General features: G+C 38.1%; 1 protein-coding gene across 2 annotated transcripts; it reads left to right on the top strand.

The window, feature by feature from the left end:
• Window positions 1–237: 237 nt before the first annotated feature.
• Window positions 238–17,378, top strand: Naa40 (N-alpha-acetyltransferase 40). Of its 2 annotated transcripts, none has more exons than XM_071597771.1 (6): window positions 238–402; window positions 3,209–3,307; window positions 3,414–3,559; window positions 5,790–5,948; window positions 10,553–10,711; window positions 16,533–17,378. In XM_071597771.1, exons 1-6 carry the CDS (start codon window positions 397–399, stop codon window positions 16,627–16,629), a joined length of 666 nt encoding a protein of 221 aa, XP_071453872.1. In that variant the 5' UTR covers window positions 238–396; the 3' UTR covers window positions 16,630–17,378. The 2 variants fall into 2 exon arrangements, with proteins under 2 accessions (XP_071453872.1, XP_071453873.1); XM_071597772.1 differs by lacking the exon at window positions 238–402 and adding an exon at window positions 1,114–1,144.
• The last annotated feature ends 2,032 nt before the right edge of the window (window positions 17,379–19,410 follow it).

Genomic DNA, 19,410 nt, shown 5'->3' with positions numbered 1-19,410 from the left:
GAAACAGTATCACCCTGCAGTATTCGCACATTAAGAAAATAATCATTTATGATGGGTTTAATTAATATTACACGGAATTGATTAAATTCATTCATAGAATGATTGAACAATTTCTGATTCATATCTTGTTTTAATGAAGACTCCCTAAACGTTGATGAAAAGATCAGTATTTACATGTTACTTTTTCAAGACGTCAGCATAGCTTCAAAATAATGCTTTCTGTTAAAAGTACCCAAATATCGTGAAAATGGCAACACTATCAGTATGAATCATTCTATTTTCATTCGTTCTATGAATCGTTCGTATGGTATGGTTCACTCGTGAGTCTCTCCATAAGAATAACGATAACCGAAGCAAAGAAATTCCGCGGGAGTTGTTCTGAGTCTTCGGTCAACTATGGGGGTAAGTATTGTCTGATTACAGTAACATTTGACTTCGGAGGGTATCCTAGATTTTTTTAAATGTGATTTTAACGAAAGTGGTTTTTTAACTTCGAACCTGTGAATAAGACAGAGCCCTGGATTTCGCAATTTGCGAATCAAGTTTCTTAATCATTTGTATTAGTTATTTTAGGTCATAGTTGTATCATTTACCATCTTTATTTTGCCGATTTGCCTGGATATGATGAGAGTTCAATTAAACGAAATGAAACGCTTGTTTGGGCGCTTAATAAATACGAACATGGGTTGTTTCAAAGTGTGCCTTCTGGTTTCAGACAATTAAAATTACGTATTTGCTGGAGTAGCAATACCTATATAAAATATTTCCTTTTTGTTGAATTTCAATAATGCAACGTTCGTAGTAAATCATCCAAGGTACTTTCGATGTGATGATGAAAACGTGTTAGCAAGTGACACTTTCGCATCAGTAAAGCTTGAAGAGATAACATTAAAAACTCGTTAATCACTAACATTAAGCCACAGATGTGAAAAGTTAACTCTGTACAAAAAAAATTTTTAATATTGAAGTAACCATTAATCTGTGTTTTGCTCTACCCCTAAAACAAGCGCATCACGTTAACGCATAGAGAGTAATTTAAAATGTTTTCTCTTCATCGTCCACACGTTTGTAAATATTTAAAGGCTCGGAATGGGTGGTTGGCGTGTGCTATTCTCCGTCGATTCAAGTTTTTGTTTGGCAGATGGTAAGAGTTCAACTTAGTATTTCACCAGGAATTTGGTGCCAACTGGATTGAGATGCACTCCTTGCAAACAAAGAATTCCGGAAACTTGTAGAAGGGATCGTTAACTGTGTAATTATTATATATGATATTGGTCGATTATGTGTTTATTGCGGTAAATTTCTGAAGTGCATTGTTTTAATAAGGAATAAGCCTATTTTTCCTTAGTACGTGTCACTAGTTTCATGTGTTCTGATGTTGACAGGAATAATTTTTGATGAAACCTAATGTCTCTTTCACCCAATTTGTTTGGATAAACGACCAGGACAACCTAGGAGGTTCCCCATTCACTAATTCCGTTTTTAATAGTTTTATTCAATTTGGGGAAATGTCGAGTGTAATAGCAGCCACTTTTGCCATTGGAAAATCGAAGTAATTCAAATTACTATCTGTAAGATGTCATTTTTAATTAAGAGAAATATTCTTTATTGTCACGTATTACAGTGGGTAAACATTGAACTAATAGTAAAAGTGTGTGGAGCATAGGATACCCTGTCCTCCAGATGTGGTGCACTTTATTCTTTTTACGAAGAGTGGAGAAAATTTAAAGTCATGTCAATGGTGCATCTATACTTGTGGCCACCAAACTTTAGCCATCTGAATGGTAACCGAAATACTCTTGCTCAAACATTTTCTTAAGGGAAATAATCCAATATCCTGACCAAATCCCTTTGACAAAGTTAAATAATGTTAAATACCGAGACACTGCGGGAGATTCCGCAGCAGTAACGTTTGACGGAGTCATCCGCTAATATGCATTACAATGCAACAATTTCATAGTGCAAAAGTCATTCGCCTTGATAATGAATGCTTGTGACATTTTATGTATGGTGCTAAGTCACAAGATCTTGTTCCTGTAAAGTCCCCCAAATTTTGGAGTTAAATAATGTTAGTTTTTCAAAATTAAAACCCTGCCTAAAATCTGTTTTCTCTTTCACCTTGAAATTCTTAGTGTAGTTTGTGTTGGTGGCTTCAGTTTCTGTTGATGCCCAAATTTATTTTGCGTGGTTGTTGTGGGGTTGAGGAAACAATGCTATAGCGTTTAGCATTGTTTCCTCAACCCCTCTGCCATTCCTGCCTAATTATTTCTTTGATATCGACAGTTAGACACTATTGGGAAATGAATATTACACAGCAACAGGAGGACAGTGTGAATAGCAATTCGATGCTTTCTGAAATAGTACGTTAGGCTCACTTTTTCTTCCCTCACTGTATCACCACACATCTGCCTTTGCTGAGGAAGACACGCTTAATATTGCGAGAGGGCCCTGTTGTCCACAGCCCAATTGTTCAACCAAGATCCTCCCACAAGTATTGTTATTATTATCATCATAATTGTTAATCCCTTTGTCACCCACCTCCAAGCACAACTCGCTTTGCATGCCATGCCCACAAGGCCTATTCTCCATCTCTTCCTCGGCCCTCTCACCCCACTACCGTGGCCTTGTCAACATCCACTCTGTTTACATATGCTGTCCTCCTTTCCTACCTCTTTCTATGATTTCATATGAACCTTTATATAACCCTGCCACAAACGCTTTTAAAACTTTACCATAGACTTCCTTAGAGGCCCCACATGAACAGATAATAGACTATTATTTGCCTCCATGCAAATACCCAAAAGTACATGTAAATTCTTAATGTCTGGTGTGAACAGTAATTATTTATTTTTGTTACATATGTATATTTCAAGGGATACAAAACTTTGAAAGCTGTTTTACCTGGCATATGCTCGGTGATTATTTTGTCCTATTGACAATTTTCTGCCTCAATAAGGATAATCTGGCCCTTAAGTCTTATCGTAGGGTATGGTCCTCATCTGACATTTCAAGGGTCACGGGTTTGATTCCCGCCTGGGTGGGTTTTCCTCAGCCTAGGGCTGGGGTGTTTGTAAATGTGAACATTGCTATCATTCTTAAAAGTCCAATGTAAAGACCAAAATGTGCTGTTTTTGGATTATTGCGAATTAAACTAAATAAATGAGCATACCAAGGAGAAAAGTATCCTTCAGTTTTCTCTTTATTTCAGCGAAAAACCAACAAAGCAAAAGACAAGCTTGTTAAAAGGAAGGAAGAGAAAGCCATTCTGGATCAGAATGTGGCTCTGGTGCAGAGTGCCAATAGCCAGGTAGGACGTCTGAATTTTTGTGTCTTCTAAATTCCTGGTCAAGTATTCAGTATTTCAGCTCAGAGCTTTTAAGATTTATGTCATGATATTATTTATTAATTTCCAGGTGGATCCATTAAGTTCATTTGCAGCTTTCAAAAAGTTCACAAAACATGGACTGAACTTAGATCTCGAGTGTAAACCAGTTGGATTACTTGATGAGTCAGTGTTAGATTTCATATTTAACTTGGAAAAGGAAAATATGAAAACCTAGTAAGTTTAATTTAGGCTTAAGTCTTCATGAAGGTTATCTTTTGCTAGCATCGCCAGGTTTGAAACCCTTATATTTTGTGCATGATTATAATATGCCGACAGCATTGACTCCATTCACTTTTTATTGTTGGTACAAGATCTTGTGTACGTAAGCGCAAGGACTGCAAAGAAGACTTATGCTTCTCTGTCCAATAAATACGCAAACTGAGGCCATAAAAACTTTATTTTACAAAATTTAGTCTACATCGATTTTGCTCCCTTCAAAGTACTCTCCATTCATTGCTACGCATTCGTTACATTTCCTTTTCCACTGTTTACAGCACCCTTGGAAGTCCTCGGCAGTTAGGCTTTTTAGTTGTCTCGTCGTTTCTTGCTTTATTGTGTCCACATCTTCCCAGTTATGTCCCCTCATCACATTTTAGCATTTTGGGAATAGGAAAGAGTCGCAGGGGGCGAGGTCTGGCGAATAAGGAGGATGATCAAGGATCAAGGTGATTGAATTTTTTTGCCAGAAACTGACGAACAATCAATGCTGAATGTGCAGGTGCATTGTCATGGTGAAGGATCCATTCATCGTGTTCTGTTAAAATAGTTTGCACTGTTGACTTTCTTAAATTCAGTTCATCAGCTTCTATCATTCGAACAGTTTTTCGACGATCGGTAAGGACAAGGGACAGCACACGATCAATGTTGTCGTCAACACAGGAGGTGGTTGAAGATCTTGGCATGGCCTTGCATCACCCTTGCATTGCATCTTGTCGCCCATCTTTAAAATGCACAATCCACTTGAAAACGGATGATTTCTTCAGAGCATTACCACCGCAAACTGCTGTCAACATTTCGGTAATTTCGTGATAACTTTTACTGCACTTTACCAAAAAACTTGATGTGAATTCATTGCTCCGTGAGTTCTTCAATTTCCACTTTCAACAAACATTAAAAACAAGGACAACGTTAACCAACATAACTGGCACCATACGCACAGCTCGATGATCTGCCAAGCGCAGACGGCTCATTGGGACACTAGGACTGCTAGTCTGCGTCATGGCCACCAGATTGCACCAGTTCGTGCATTGTTCGGGCAGACCATGAATGGTGAAGATATTAGCTCAGCTTAGAAATAGAAAAGGAATGTTTCATAGGTGAGGATGGCTTGGGTCCAGGAATAGCCAGGTAGAGAAAGGGAAGGATGGGTGTTAAGGGAGATAATGTCTAGCAGTGCTGTAGGAGTCGATAATATCACATCAGAATTACTCAAGTTTTGGGGAAAGTAAAAGGAAGGGGTTCTTTGGATTTATGTGATACTAGTATTTATGAGGAACTAGTCTGCTCAGAATATTTCCTGAGGTCAACAGCAAAATGTGCAAACATTAGAATGACAAGTTAAATTTTGAATGTAGCAGAAGTATTGTATTCTGGGAATCAATGGAAGTTTACAAAACAGTCCAAACTACTGGTATCATCAATATGTCTTTCATTTTTTATAATATGAGCACAAAAACAAGCACTAAGCAGTATTTGTAAAACTACTTATCACATCGTATTGTTACTGTGCTGTTTTGTTAGTGAATGAAAGCAATGTTGATTTCTTAATTCTGACCAGGTGTGTAACAGTGAAGATGGAAATGGAAATGCGGTGTAATTTTATTCTTTCCTTGATGCCCTCACTGGACAATGTGCACCGCAGATACGAAAACAAAGATAATGGTTAACTTGTGGAATTTTATATTGTTCTCTAATTTCTTTCCAAAAATTTTCACTTCAATTTTTCATAGCCAGGAGATAATTATTTACATTTGTTGCACCTCTTTGGATAAACATTTTTGGTGTTTGTATTCTCTATTGTATTTTAACCTTCTAGGGTATTTAGGTAATATGTAAAACTTGAACATAAACTTCAAATACATTTTTTCCTCAATTTAACGGTTTTTTCAATGATCCCCTCAGAAAATATAAATTTGAGGTTTTTCATTATTGCATTGTACTTAGCATTTGTCTGATTCACATGTGCTGCAATGCAGCTTTATATTTGTCGTGAAGTAGTTTAGAAGTCATGATTTTTTTGCCTTTTCAAATATGATATGCCTCATTCCCTCGTGATCTTTTCCTTGGCTGTACAACAATGTTATTCCAAGCTTGAACAGGCTCTACTCCCTGGAGGGAATTATAGTCTTCATTTTGCCTTGTTTTCTTTTCCTTCTCATGGAGCACTTATGCTTTTTTGATATAGTTATGAAGATTGTTCCTGGGGATGGAATGACAAAAAAAAGAGATCTGAAATGAGTGAAGAATCTGCAAGATACCTCATTGCCAGGAACCCAGAGGGTATTCCAGTTGCTTTCTCACACTTTCGCTTTGACTTAGACTATGGGGATCCAGTTTTATACTGGTAAGTATTGAGATTGTGAAAGATTTAGTGCTTTCCCAGCATGTCTGCTTGATATATTCCTCCCTGGGGATAGGCTGTCCATCTCCACTAATGTTTTGATGGCCGACTCATACATTTTCTTGTCAGGGCTTCATTCAGAGGCCACCAAGACGTTGAGCATGTCGGCCATCAAAACATCGGCAGCAATGGAGAGCCTATCTAGGTGAGGATAGTGGGATGAAAGAGGATTTAAATCAGTATTGAGATTGCTTTCTGAAGTACTTTTTTGGTTTAATTTGAACCTGATTAGGTGGGAAAAGAGAGATTATCTAGTCTCAACCTCACCCCTATAAAGAATTTTTCAATTATTAATATTATCCTAATAATATATAAATCTGAAAATTAATTTGTTTGTTTGGGAACCAATCACGCCAAGACAGAATGAGGTAAGGGCTTCTATTTTTTTGCATAAATGGGGTAAAAATTCTGGTATTAGCATAGGCTAGGTCCATGTTGGATACACCTACTTTTATGGAAATTTTTGAGATTGCAAAAACAAATTTATGAAAAACGAAATACTTTTTTTCACGCACAGAAGGTAGTGCATGTTTCCCTAAAAATGAAAAAGATTTCAATTAATTAATTTCAATGAGTTGATTTGCCGGCCCTGGTGGTGGCGGGGTAACGTCCTCACCTGCCAACCCAGGGGTCGTGGGTTCGATTCCCACCTAGGTGGTCTTTCCTCTACCTAGGGCTTTGGTATATGTAATTATTTTCAATGTAATATCTAAGGATTAGGTGGAGGAAGGGTCTTTTAAGTCTCAGTCTCACCCAGTTAGTCGATGAATAAATTAGGAGCAACAAATAAACTGTGCAATCCTTTTTCTAACTTTTTGTATGATTTACAGATGTATATTATGATTAATGATTTCAACTGGGAAGAAGCTTTGTACATTGTAAACAGCTGCCATAAAATGTTATATTCTTTGATTACTTCTTTAAAAGGATGCATTTTTTCAGTAAATTGTTTCTGCAAAAGTTAGTAGTCCCAAATTGTTTCTTTAAGAGATAACTTTTAAAGTGCATCAGTTCATTTTTTTTAGCTTGTTGTTCATTATTCATGTCAAAATGTATCTACCTATGTACCCGGTACCCACAAGCCACCGCTAGGGTGTGTGGCAGGGATGATCACATACCAGGCTTGCAACAACAAAAACTAAGTTTCTCTTAACCTTCAGTAACAATAGTGTTTTGTAAAATAATTCAAATAATGTAGATCATGTGAGCTACAGGTACCCACACTGCAGTATCTAAGCCAGAGCTCTTGGGGCATGAGAACACACAGGCCCTTCTACCACGTCAAGGTGGTAGTCCCATTTGGAGGAGCCTGTCACTTAATTTGGTCATTGTATTTCTGCCACCTATTCTTCAAAGCATTTCCAGTTGCAGCTGTGTGGATAAATTGGTGTGATATTATTAATACTAGCCCTAAGGCCAGAAGTAACGAACTGAGATGTAAGAGCAGACACAAGGCTGAGTAGTATTTTAGAAGTTGGTGAAATGTACTACAATTCTCTAGTCTAATATCACCATCTTGAAGCGGAAAAAGTCAATGTCTTTTTCACAAAAACATAAAATAAAACAATGTAAGCAAAATATCAGATAAGGATATAAAATCCAGAAGGTAATTTATTGAACTTGTTGTGGGTATGGATTGTTAAAAATTTCTGGAGAACTATCTATGCCATAAGGCCAAGACTTGACGAGCCATGACCAAAGTGAATGCAGCAAGTTACTCAGGCATCTTGCCACTGCACTCATTGGGAGTGGTACGAATAGAGGAAGGGGTGATGTTGTGGCATGGCAACTCCCGGGTACAGTGGAGGGAATGAAACAAAATACTTTCTTAGTTTATTATTGAATACTCAAACTTAATGTTGGTTTCGCATATCACTGTATATAAAGCACTTTCAATATTGTGTGACTGGGCCAATAGGAGTCAAATGTTAATTGAATTGAAAGATAAGGTCAAAGTATAGATTTTACATATTATGGTCAGTTGCCATTTTGCGCTGTTCTTTTAATCAACAGTATTGTATATATATTCAATAATTGAATTCAATTCAATCAATTGAAAAACACATCTAATTCTCCTGAAATACATTTTGAGAGGCTGAGATCCCATTATTATTATAGGTTTTCTACCAGTTAAGATTGACACACCTATCTAATATTTTTCTTGTATCTCTCAAACAAAACAAAACCCAGCATCCAACTCTGCAAAAACCCCTCTTCATCTCTATATACTTCCTACTCTCCTTCATCCCATCCAAAATCCCTTGTTGCCTAGCATTCTTCACTCTATCACAGTCTTCAACGTCGCACTCCCATATCAAAACCCTTTGCATCACCAGCAAACCTGACTGATTTTATGAATTCCCCACCGAATTTCATTCCTAGCTCCAGTTCATCCCACGCCTCTTCAATCATTTCCTCCACATATATTTTGAACAGCACCGGTGATAATTGACAACCCTGCCTTATACAATCATCCTAACACTGCCCATCCAGACTCTCCGTTCCCCACTCGCCCCTGAGCAGTCTGAGACATGTACTGGTTGCAGATTCCTGCAACCGGTACATGTCTCAGACCTGCAATCAGTGCGCTGTACAGCGCACCGATTTCACCCTTCCTCTGCAGACTTTCCATATCCTCGCACTGCGTCTTCCACCATGCTTCTTTTGCTTTATTTGTTGCCCGCCTCAATTTATTGTTCAATTCTTTGTACTTCATTTTGCCTGATTCTGTATTTACATTCTTCCATTTTCGCCGCTCATCCATCTTTGTTATCATCTCATCCGTGATCCATGGTTTCCTAGTCCTTTTAGCATTAACGGTTCCAATACTGTCTTTTGCAGCTTTAGACAACCCTTTCTTGACACTTTCCCATGTTTCTTCGATAGTACTTCGCTCTTTACCATCCTCCATGATTTCCTCTACAGCCTGTTGTGACTCCTTCCTTTTCACACCATTCAATGCTTCTACATTCCATTTTCTAACTCGCTGTCCCTGCCTTATCTTTTTGAAACGGACGCTACGTTTCATAACAACTAAATTGTGGTCAGAGTCCGCATCTGCTCCCGGGAAGCTGTGCGAATTTATCAAACTGTTCCTAAACCTGTGTCTAACCAGGATATAATCTAGCTGATACCTCTCTGAGTAACCTGGCATTTTCCATGTATACCTGCATCTTTTGTGGTGTCTACACCAAGTGCTGGTGATGACTAGCCCCAGTCTCCTGCAGAACTCACCTGCTTTCTCCCCGCGGTCATTCCTCGTGCCTTAACCGTAGTCCCCACCTCATCACCATCTCTTCCTTCGCCTACCGTGGCATTCCAATCCCCCAATAATATCAAATGTTTCCCTGCGGGAACACATGCGATCATGTCCTCTAACTGATCGTATGTCCTATCGACCTCTTCTTCCTTATGGTTGCTCGGTGGCATGTATACCTGAATAATAACAAAGTTCGTCGGTTCTGCTTTTATCTCTACTCGTAGTATTCTATCTGTTACCTGTTCTATGTTGACTACGCTTCTTCCTACCTCTTCATTTAATACTCTGGCAACCCCTCGTTGGTTGTCGTCCCCGCCACTGTATATTATTCTATACTCATCACTCCAGTAATCCCCGCTATCTTTCCATCTTACCTCGCATAGACCTAAAATATCTATATTTCCCCTTTCCATCTCTTGCTTAACATTCTCCAATTTCCCTGTTCTCATCATTGGCCTAACATTCCACATTCCTATTCTAACAAATGTGGTCTTCTTCTCCTGCGTGTTCTGTCCTGCTGCTGCTGGTTTTCCCTTGCAAGGGTTTCATGGGATGACGACCGCGGAAGCCTTGCCTCCCCCGCTGCCGGGCACGACACACGGCCGATTGGGCCGAGCCCCGTGGTTGCCAGGACTCAAAATATCTCTATTGTCCATCATATTTTTCTTGGGAATGATAATTGAGGTGGTTTCCCGTTGCCTTCCTCAATAGTGTTTTTAACGTGACACCATCACTTACTGGCCGCCCCACTGGGTCAGACGCCATTGCAGCCGCCTCACTTAGGAACAGACGCTGCGTGGACTACCTTTCGTCTGGCTCCTAACCTTCGACCATTCTGGCATGGGTGACCATACCAGAAGCAATTATTATTACTCCCGCCAGCACAGCTCTAGGGGTCATGGGAACGCACAAGCCCTTCCACCACGTCAAGGTTGTAGTCCGGGGAGGGATGTGCTGAATGCAGACATAATATTCCATTGTGAACCAATTGATAATATTATTGTGAATTAAATAATCAATCACATTTTTAGTAACTTTATGTAAAAATTCTGCAAAAAATCAGAAAGAGTGCTTGGAAAAGTCAGGAATTTGATGTGCGAATTAGGAAAAATAGGATTGGGGAAAGTTGGGAATGGAAATCTAGAAAAAGAGTTGCCACGCTGTTCCCCTATTCTTTTCGCTTCTTTTTTTCATGCCAATTTGAAGAACTTTGACAAAATAAACATGAATTAAATATTACATTCGTATTTATTTATGTATTCTTAATTACAACGTTCCTACATTCCAGTTATGAACTTCAGTTGGTGGAATCTGTTCGGAGAAAAGGACTGGGAAAATTTATGATGCAAATTCTTGAACTCATTGCCTTTTCGGCAAATTTGCATAAGGTCATATTGACTGTTCTGAAACATAATCCAGGAGCCACAGAATTCTACAAAGCTTTAAAGTAAGTCCTTTGTTTGAATATTGTGAGTTCCAAAAGGATTGATTGAGATGTTTTTGTTGTTACTTACAATAGCTGAGGAGCCACGGACCGAGTGAATGGGGAAGTGGAAGGGGTTCCTTCAACCTAGAGGAGAGCAATTCTATGAAACCTCATTTGGTATTAAATGGCAAAATTAGTTATAAAAGTACATGGTATCTTCCTGTGGGAATTCTTGTTGTCCAGGCAATAATATCTATGCAGTGAGTTGATAGTAGTACGAGGTTTGTTCAAAAAGTAATTCGAATTTTCGCTGGTTAAGTATATTTGATTTTTTTGTGGCCTTATGTTGGTACTTATGTCTCTCACTTATACCAAAAGGTTCGCCCATTTTGAATGTTTATTTAATTGTTGACAGCTGTTTTGCTTGGATGTGTTTTGTCTTGTCTTCAATTTTTGCCTGTTCCAAAAAATGGATCAAAGAATCTATATCAAATTTTGTGTAAAAAACGAAATTAAGTGTGCGGATGCATTCCGAATGTTGACTGTGGCACATTAAGAAGCTACCTTTGTCCAAAGCAACGTTTATCGGTGGTGCAATATGTTCTCAGAGGGCTGAGAAGATGTGAACACTGGGTGCCCGAGCACGTCAACAACAGGCAAAAACATTGATGAAGTGAAGCAAATAGTGTTGGCCAATCGTCGAATCACCATTAGAGGAGTTTGCTGAGGACCTATACATATCTATTGGCTCATGCCATTCAATTTTTACCAATAATTTGGGCATGACACGGGTCGCCGCGAAATTCATGCCAAAATTGCTCAATTTTGGGCAAATACAGCAACGCATTAACATTGCTAATGAGGTTTTGGACTCTGTCCACGACGACCCAAATTTGCTCCAGAGGGTCATGACTGGTGACAAATCATGGGTTTATGGTTATGACGTGGAAACTGAAGCTCAGTTATCCCAATGGAGGCTGCAGCATAAGCCAAGACTGAAAAAAGCACGCCAAGTTCAGTGGAATGTGAAAGTTTTGCGTACAGTTTTCTTCGATTGCAGGGGTGTGGTACATTGTGAGTTCCTGCCACAGGGTAGAACGCTAAATTAGGAATAGTACCTGCAAGTTATGCACAATTTGCGCGAAGCAATCCGGCACAAATGCCCAGATTTGTGGAAGAACAAAAATTGGCTTTTGCACCATGAACATACCCCTGCTCACACATTGTTACTTGTGTGGCCAAAAACAACACGCTAACGATGCCGCAGCCACCGTATTCCCCAGATCTGGCCTCCAGTGACTTTTTCTTGTTCCGGAAATTGAAGAGGCCTGTGAAAGGACGACGCAACGCTACGGTTGACGAGATAAAGACAGGATCGAAGGAGGAGCTGGACAAGGTTGAGTGCTTTGGAAAGGATTGGAGAAACCATTGGCACAAGTGTTTAATATCTAATGGGGATTACTTTGAAGGGGACAAAATAGATATTCATGAATAAATAAATAATTTTTGAAAGAACACAAAAGTCTCAATACTTTTTGAACAGACCTCGTATGCATTGAGTGACAGAGTTCACTCTGGCCGTTACCCTTAGCCTCTTCTAGATGAAGTGATGAAGAAAATCCAGAGTTAACAAACAACTATTTTAATATAAATAATAATAATATTAATTGGTCCCAGGACTTCACAAACTTAAATATAGGACAATTCAGAGAACAAACAATCACCTGTTTCAGTTTTCCAAAGAGTCCAGAAATTCTTCCACACTATCATAGCATTTATCTATCAGAAAATGCTTGAAATATTTGTTAAATGTACCTCTAGAAGGAGCAGATTTTATGCCAGGTGGCAGATAGTTGAAAATGTTGACGGCCACATGAAAGGGACTCTTATTATGCATAGCAGAGTGGCAGAGTGAATGTACATCAACACCATGTTGAGTATTATAATGCCCTTGTACTTGGGCATTGGTGATTGGTTGTTTCATATTATCCTTAGCCTCATGCATAAGTAATAAATATAAATACAAGGTACAGATAGAATTTTAAATTCTTTTAAATAAGGTTTGCAAGTTTGCCATGGGGGTATTTTTGCTATTTACCGAGTATAGATTTTTTGCATAATAAAAACTCTACAGAAGGCAGGTGATGCTACCCAGTAAGTAATGCCTTAGCTCATATGTGGCAGAAAGTTGCCATAGTGAACCATTTTTAGTATATTTAAAACCATAATGTTGAGTAAGATTTTGTAGAATAAATCAAATTTTGGCCCAAGTAAAACATAGGCCATTGGTATGGATCCCCCAGATGAATTACAATGAAGTGGAAAATCTCTAATGAGAAAACTTTTTGAATGTTCAGCTTTACCTTCCGTGGCATCCACTTGAGTTCTTGAAAATGGGAAGAGAATGGGGTCTAGTGAGTGTGGGAGATCAGGATTGGCTAATGCATGATGTAAGCATCTGAGCGGATAATATTCTCCCTCTTTGATTGACAGAGGGAAAACTCGGGACAAGCACAGGATGATGGTCCAAATTTGAATTGAATAGTAGAGTGCTCATTTGGACTCAATACAGTTATTAATGAATGGGTGAACACATCATCACGTGACAGCAGTCCATCATCGACAATATGGCAAGAGGAGAGGGCAAAGAGGAAAAGGCCAATGGCACAGTGGAACAAATAGTGGATAAAGGAAGTCATCAATATTTCCTCATTGATTATATGTGCGAGCAACATTATGGACGGCAGAGTGCGAGGGATTCTACTGGAATGTGGTAGATATTCGTTCAATGACAGAATGTAGTTGACAGAGTAGAAAGATTTGGAAATTTCTATAGCAAACATCCCTTTGTTAATTTTTTCAAAGGCAGAAATTAAGAGGTTATGATGAGGAAAGATTTGCAGTGCAGGAGGCACCAGGAAAAATATCTTGCTGAGTGAGTGAAAAGTAGGGAGGGGGAATGTCAACGTGGAGAATACACCAAAAAAAGTAGACCATACTGGAAGAAGGGAAATAAAGTGGAATATTTTCCACCCATGAATGTTCCAAATGAGCAGAATTGTTGAAGATAATGGGAATGTAGAGATGGCATGCAGAGGGAGGGAGGTAGCCATTGGAACTGCCTGGAGGAGAGCAGTGGGATGCATGATTTTTTTCCAAAGGTGGAAAGAATCAAATACATATTTATTCTGCTCCAAGAATCACCCATTGAGCAATAACAAATGTACAATTATCCATCTAATCTGTGAAATAGAAGTACCGATGGAGCAGATATTACAGAACATTAGAAAACGTTAGTCTAAGGTGTTGGCATAGAGTTTAGCATTCGATTTTCAAAGAATAACATATATCAAAATAATTCAGCATTAAGTAAAATACCATGAAGTTTATCTTTAAATATGCACAAATAATCAATTGTTTCTGGCTTAACCTTGTGGAAATTCATTTTAATGAAATTAAGAATACAAAGTAACTTTCCACTGTCCTTTATTAGCGTACAACCGGTTTCAATGCTCAAGCACCATCATCAGGAGTACCTGATGATGGCGCTTGAGCATTGATACCGGTTGTACACAAAAAAAGGGCAGTGGAAAGTTACTTTGTATTCTTAATTTCATGCACAAATAAGCTAAGTTTTAAGATCATAGGTTAAGGGATGCAATAGTTAAGCGACTGAAATAAGAAAGAACTTTTGATATTAATGGGACTGGGGTATTGAATAATGTGAAGACAGTGGGTCTGTGCAAAAAGCCTTACTTGTAATAGCTGACCTAGAACTTGCAAAGAGGTAGTTCAGAATACCCTTGCAAAATAGAGTAAAAAGAAAATGACTGAGGGGTCACATTCTTTAGCGAGCTAAATTTAAAAGGCTTGAGCCAGCTAAATTTTAAAGGCTTTAGCCAGCTAAAAGCTTAGTTGGTGTTTTCTCTAGTCAGCCATCTTTAGATTTAGCCAGCCTAAACTAAGTAAGTGCAGTGATATACGGACATCCCTTAAAAGATGCCCAACAAACCTTATGAAGGAATTAAGTATCTTTGTAATTTTAGGCCTATTACTAAGGATGTCCTTCAAGACAATTCTCCAGTAATGAAATAGAAGAAATTGATCAAATCAAAAGACAGAAGTATCATTGATGGGCTCAACATTTTTTCAGTGAAGATGGAGGGATACATAGACTTTGTTGCAGATATTATTGACATGGTGCTTCCAAGGAAGATTGCTGTTAATGGTTTTGCCTAACTCATAAACTGAATCACAATGATGTATATATGTAATTATCAATCAATTTAAATTGAGGAAGAAATTATTTATCACTTTTGTTAACTCGTGCTCCTGATGAATATAGCTTTTGTCTTTGAATCATTTATTGTTTTATCTTCAGTCCATTTATGTACTCCTTCAATGCTTCAGATTTTATCGACTGGGTAGTGGATGCAAATTTGATAATTATCTGCATTTATCATGTGCTTGTTGTATTTGAGTTTGGGATTCACTTATATAGAAGGAAAACAACTGGCGACCCAAGTATAAGTCCTTGAGGAACCCCACTGGATATCTAAAGCCTAGCAGAAAACTGGTTGTTAGAATCCATAACAGCTTGAGTCCTACCATAAAGATAGGAGTGGAACTGATAATGCTAGAACAAGAGAACTCAAGTTTCATTATTTTTTTATTATGAATTTGTTGCGTGTTCTGTTGGAAGCTTTCCTCAAGTCAGAAAGTAACAAGAGACTAATTGTGGTGGATCGCAATGGTGCGGTGGCTAATGTACAGGCTTCCCACCGTGAGGGCCCAGGTTTGAATCCCGAAGGAAGCAGTTCTTTTTCAGTGGTATCCCAATCCCTACTCGAGGTGCTTTGTGGAGAGCACTTTGAGTGAGTACCATGTCCGTCAAATGATGCGTTAAACTGTACACCCCTTGGCACCTTTCGACAAGAGTAATCTAATGCCGATGCCCGGTTTCTCTCCTCCCTTCCTTTCCCATCCATCTCTAATGGCACGAATAACCTTAGCTATCGGTCACCTCCCTAAAACTACTAATAATTGCGTAATTGTCAGTTGCTCTTCTGATGGCATTGATAACTTCAAGCAGAGCAATCTGGGTACCAAAATCCCATCAATGACTGGACTGGAGGAATCAAAATGCTCATTTAAGGTTAAATATTCGATAACTTGGTGCAAGACTCTTCTCTCTTAAATGTTTGACATTGCACAAAGGATAGTAATTGTATGAAAATCACAGGATTATGTTGGGTATTTAAACTTCTTTATAGGACGCCTAAGTTCCTTTTTCCAGGTTGAAAGGATTTCAAAATTATTGAGAAAGAATTTAAGTGGGTGATGCATGAATGGGAGAAATATTTATACATTTGTAGGTACAGAAATGAAATTGCAGCAAAAACACTTGTGAACAATTGTCAACATTCTCATTCAAGAATGTGGTCCACTTCAAGTGACTTTGAGCCATCACCAGGCTCCAAAATACCATCTTTTTTATCAATCCTTTGATTTTTCATCAAAATTCCCTTTTATTTATGGCAAGATGAAACTAGTTGTTTAATTGATGAGCTATAACCAACCAGCAGTTGGGAAATCTTTGCTACAATCCTGGTCAAGTCACATGATTTTTTCATGAACCAAATTCCCATCCTAAATTGCATTTGTTTTGTCAGTAAAATCATGCATCAAATAATGGCCAAGTAATTCAAAGTGGGATTATTTCAATTGAATTGTTGTCAAGATGTATGAAGGATTTGTTTTAATTCTTGTGCATTTACAAGATTGAGTTTGTCTATATCAAATGGTGGTTTTCTTGTCACAACAGTCATTAACTATTTTCCAGGTATGAGCTGGATGATACATCGCCTCAGGAAGGCATGTTTGAAGAGGAATGCCATTATGAAATACTCAGCAAACTTAATAAAAAAGTCTACAATTGACAACAGTGATAAGGATCATTATGATGTAGTAATAATCCTTTTGACTCAGCCCATTTCTTTTTTTATACTTGTATTTTATATATGTCCTTGTTTTTAGGAGACAATACCAAACTTAATGAACTGTAACAATTTATTGTTATTAATGCATTTTTCATGATAGTAAAAGCTTCTTGATATTGATTTTTTTAATGTAGAATTTTTGGAATAATTAATTAATTTTTTATCTTTTGAGTTTCTTGTTGGGCTTTAGGCTAAACCAGATTGGAAGGCACCTGAGTGTTAAATTTTAATTATAGTAATGGCATAGTACAAGGTCATCATAGTTATTAACTCTAACATTGGATTAATGGGTGAGTGTAGAGTTCATCCCACACCAAGCCCAATTGTGTGCAAAGTTCACCCTTCGGGGTAGTAAGGGGGTCAGTTCCTTTCCCTCTGCCAGCTATTGTTTCCCAGGAAGCCTGAAAAATCACACAGCGTAGTTGAAACAGGGTGTGCAAGGGCATCACCTGGAATCAAATCCATGTCCTTAATTCAGAGGCCCAGCGCTCCACCCACTGGACTACCATTTCCCAGAAAAATAAAACAAAACAAAAATTCTTAAGCCATGTAATAATATGAGAAATTTTCTAAACTTAATTGGATATCTTTACTTCTGATTTTGCCAAGCCTGGTTAAAAGGCAAATATATCACTGGGATAAGAAAAAACAATATTATTGTTGTAATTTTTAATACTCATAAGAGCATTACAAATATTGTAGACCCCATCAAGATTTAAGTTTTATTCTAGTATTCATTAAAAATATTTCAAATGATTGTATACATAGCATGCGTGCGTTGCAGTGAAGTTTTTGTGGGTTTTCTACCAGGTGGTCAGGGAGTCAGCTGCTGACATTTCGATGACCAACTCTGTTGTCATACTCATGGCGGCAGCTGATGCCAATGACCATCCGGTAGAGAACCTATACAGGCTTCATCGCAAAACACACTTCACTGGAAACACCAAATCTTGCACATGCATGTATAGAAATTAAGCTTAATTCCAAGGTATGCTTTATGAAATAAAATTGTTTAGTCAACAGTTGCATACTAAGTGTACTCTTAAACGTAGAGAAAGCTATGTAAAAAAGGAAGCATAAATATGCATATATTATTAGTTAGACCTTGCATCAAATTGGTTGCTGTTTTTTGGGGAAAGATTCAACAGTTGAATAAATTTAAGAGAGCTCCCAGTATATGGTAAAGTGAAACAAATGTGCAAAACTTCTCAGGAACTGAATGGATGAGGTCTTGGAAAGTCAAAGACCCTGCACAGGTTTCATTTTAATATAATTTTATCAAATGCCCACAACTTCTATGAAGTAATCCAGACTTATGATGCATACATTTGCTCAATGGGCATGGCCAGTCATTCCAATAATAATAATAAGTTTATTTGTCCAGGGACTGCATCATACAAAAAATTGTACACATAGTATAGGACACGTCAATATATACAATAATACACAATGTAATACATATACCTATTCTAAGTTTCATGTTCCATGAAATTCCTAATAGAATAGAACAAATTCCTTTGAAGAAAAGCTCTCAATTTCCTTTTAAATAGACAAATGTTTGTGCTGGATTTCAGGTCCTCATTTAGCTTATTAAACATAAGGAGACCCATAGATTTAGGGCCTAGTGCGGTGGTTCTAGTTCTTACGTAAGTTTGGTGCAGATCATTTTTAGACCTGGTCCCATAGTGGTGAATACCACAATTTGTGTCATACATTGAAAGGTTTACAAAGGTGTACACCAGTAATACATAGATATAAATACATGGCAAAGGTAGAATGTTCAATTTATGGAATAATGGACGACAAGGAGCATTATGCTCTGCTTTGACAATTAGCCGTACGGCTCGCTTTTGAATTTTAAATATTGTATCTGCAAGCGGAGAAGAACCCCAGAAAAGGATACTATATACTATACAGGAGTAGATATTTGCATAATATATTGACATGAGGACATCCATTGTTACGGTAAACCTGATGCTTCTAATAAGGAAGCAAATGGTATTCAGTTTTTTGCCCAGGTGACATATATGCTCCCACCAGGACAACCGCCCGTCTAGAACTATTCCTAGGAATTTTGCATGGGGTGCTTGGGGAATTAGTTTTCCACTTGATTGAATTGCAAAAGTGGCCATGTTTTTATTTGCAAAGTAAAGTAGTTGGGACTTTTCCACATTTAAAATCAGATGATTCCTGCTACACCATGAGTTCAGATGTTGAACGGTTTGTTTAGCATTGTTTGTTAAACTTTGGACTGTAGAGGCAGTGAGTATGATACTGGTATCGTCTGCAAATAAGAGTGGATCATCCCTTTTGTTGGTTCTTATATTTCTTCTCAGGTAAGTCATAAATGTAGAGGAGAAACAGGATCCATAACTGAACCCTGTGGGACACCTTGGCATACAACTTTACCAGGAGAGATGAATTTTTTTCCATCATTGAGCAAAACCACGTGCTGCTGACGGCCCTGAAGATATGAGACTAACCAGTCATGTGCATTGCCCCTAATGCCATATTTATGCATTTTTTGCAATAGTAAACTGTGATTTACTGAGCCAAATGCGTCAGAAAAATCAAAGAACATTCCTACAGATTCTAACTTGCAATCAAGAGCTGTCAATATATTATCTATTGCCTGATAAGTAGCAGATTTGGTGGACCTATTCTGCCGAAAACCATGCTGAAATTTTGACAGAATCTTCTCAGATTCAACATATGGGATGA

This window comes from Hetaerina americana, unplaced genomic scaffold (assembly GCF_022747635.1).
Source record: "Hetaerina americana unplaced genomic scaffold, ioHetAmer1.1.p SCAF_9, whole genome shotgun sequence".
NCBI lineage: Eukaryota > Metazoa > Arthropoda > Insecta > Odonata > Calopterygidae > Hetaerina > Hetaerina americana.
Note: the sequence above shows the minus strand (reverse complement) of the source record. Positions and strands in the feature narration are given on the sequence as shown.

Coding starts and splice junctions, on each gene's coding strand:
- Naa40 (XM_071597771.1), top strand. Junction 3,308..3,413: donor TGCAGAGTGCCAATAGCCAG/GTAGGACGTCTG, acceptor ATTAATTTCCAG/GTGGATCCATTAAGTTCATT. Junction 10,712..16,532: donor GAATTCTACAAAGCTTTAAA/GTAAGTCCTTTG, acceptor ACTATTTTCCAG/GTATGAGCTGGATGATACAT.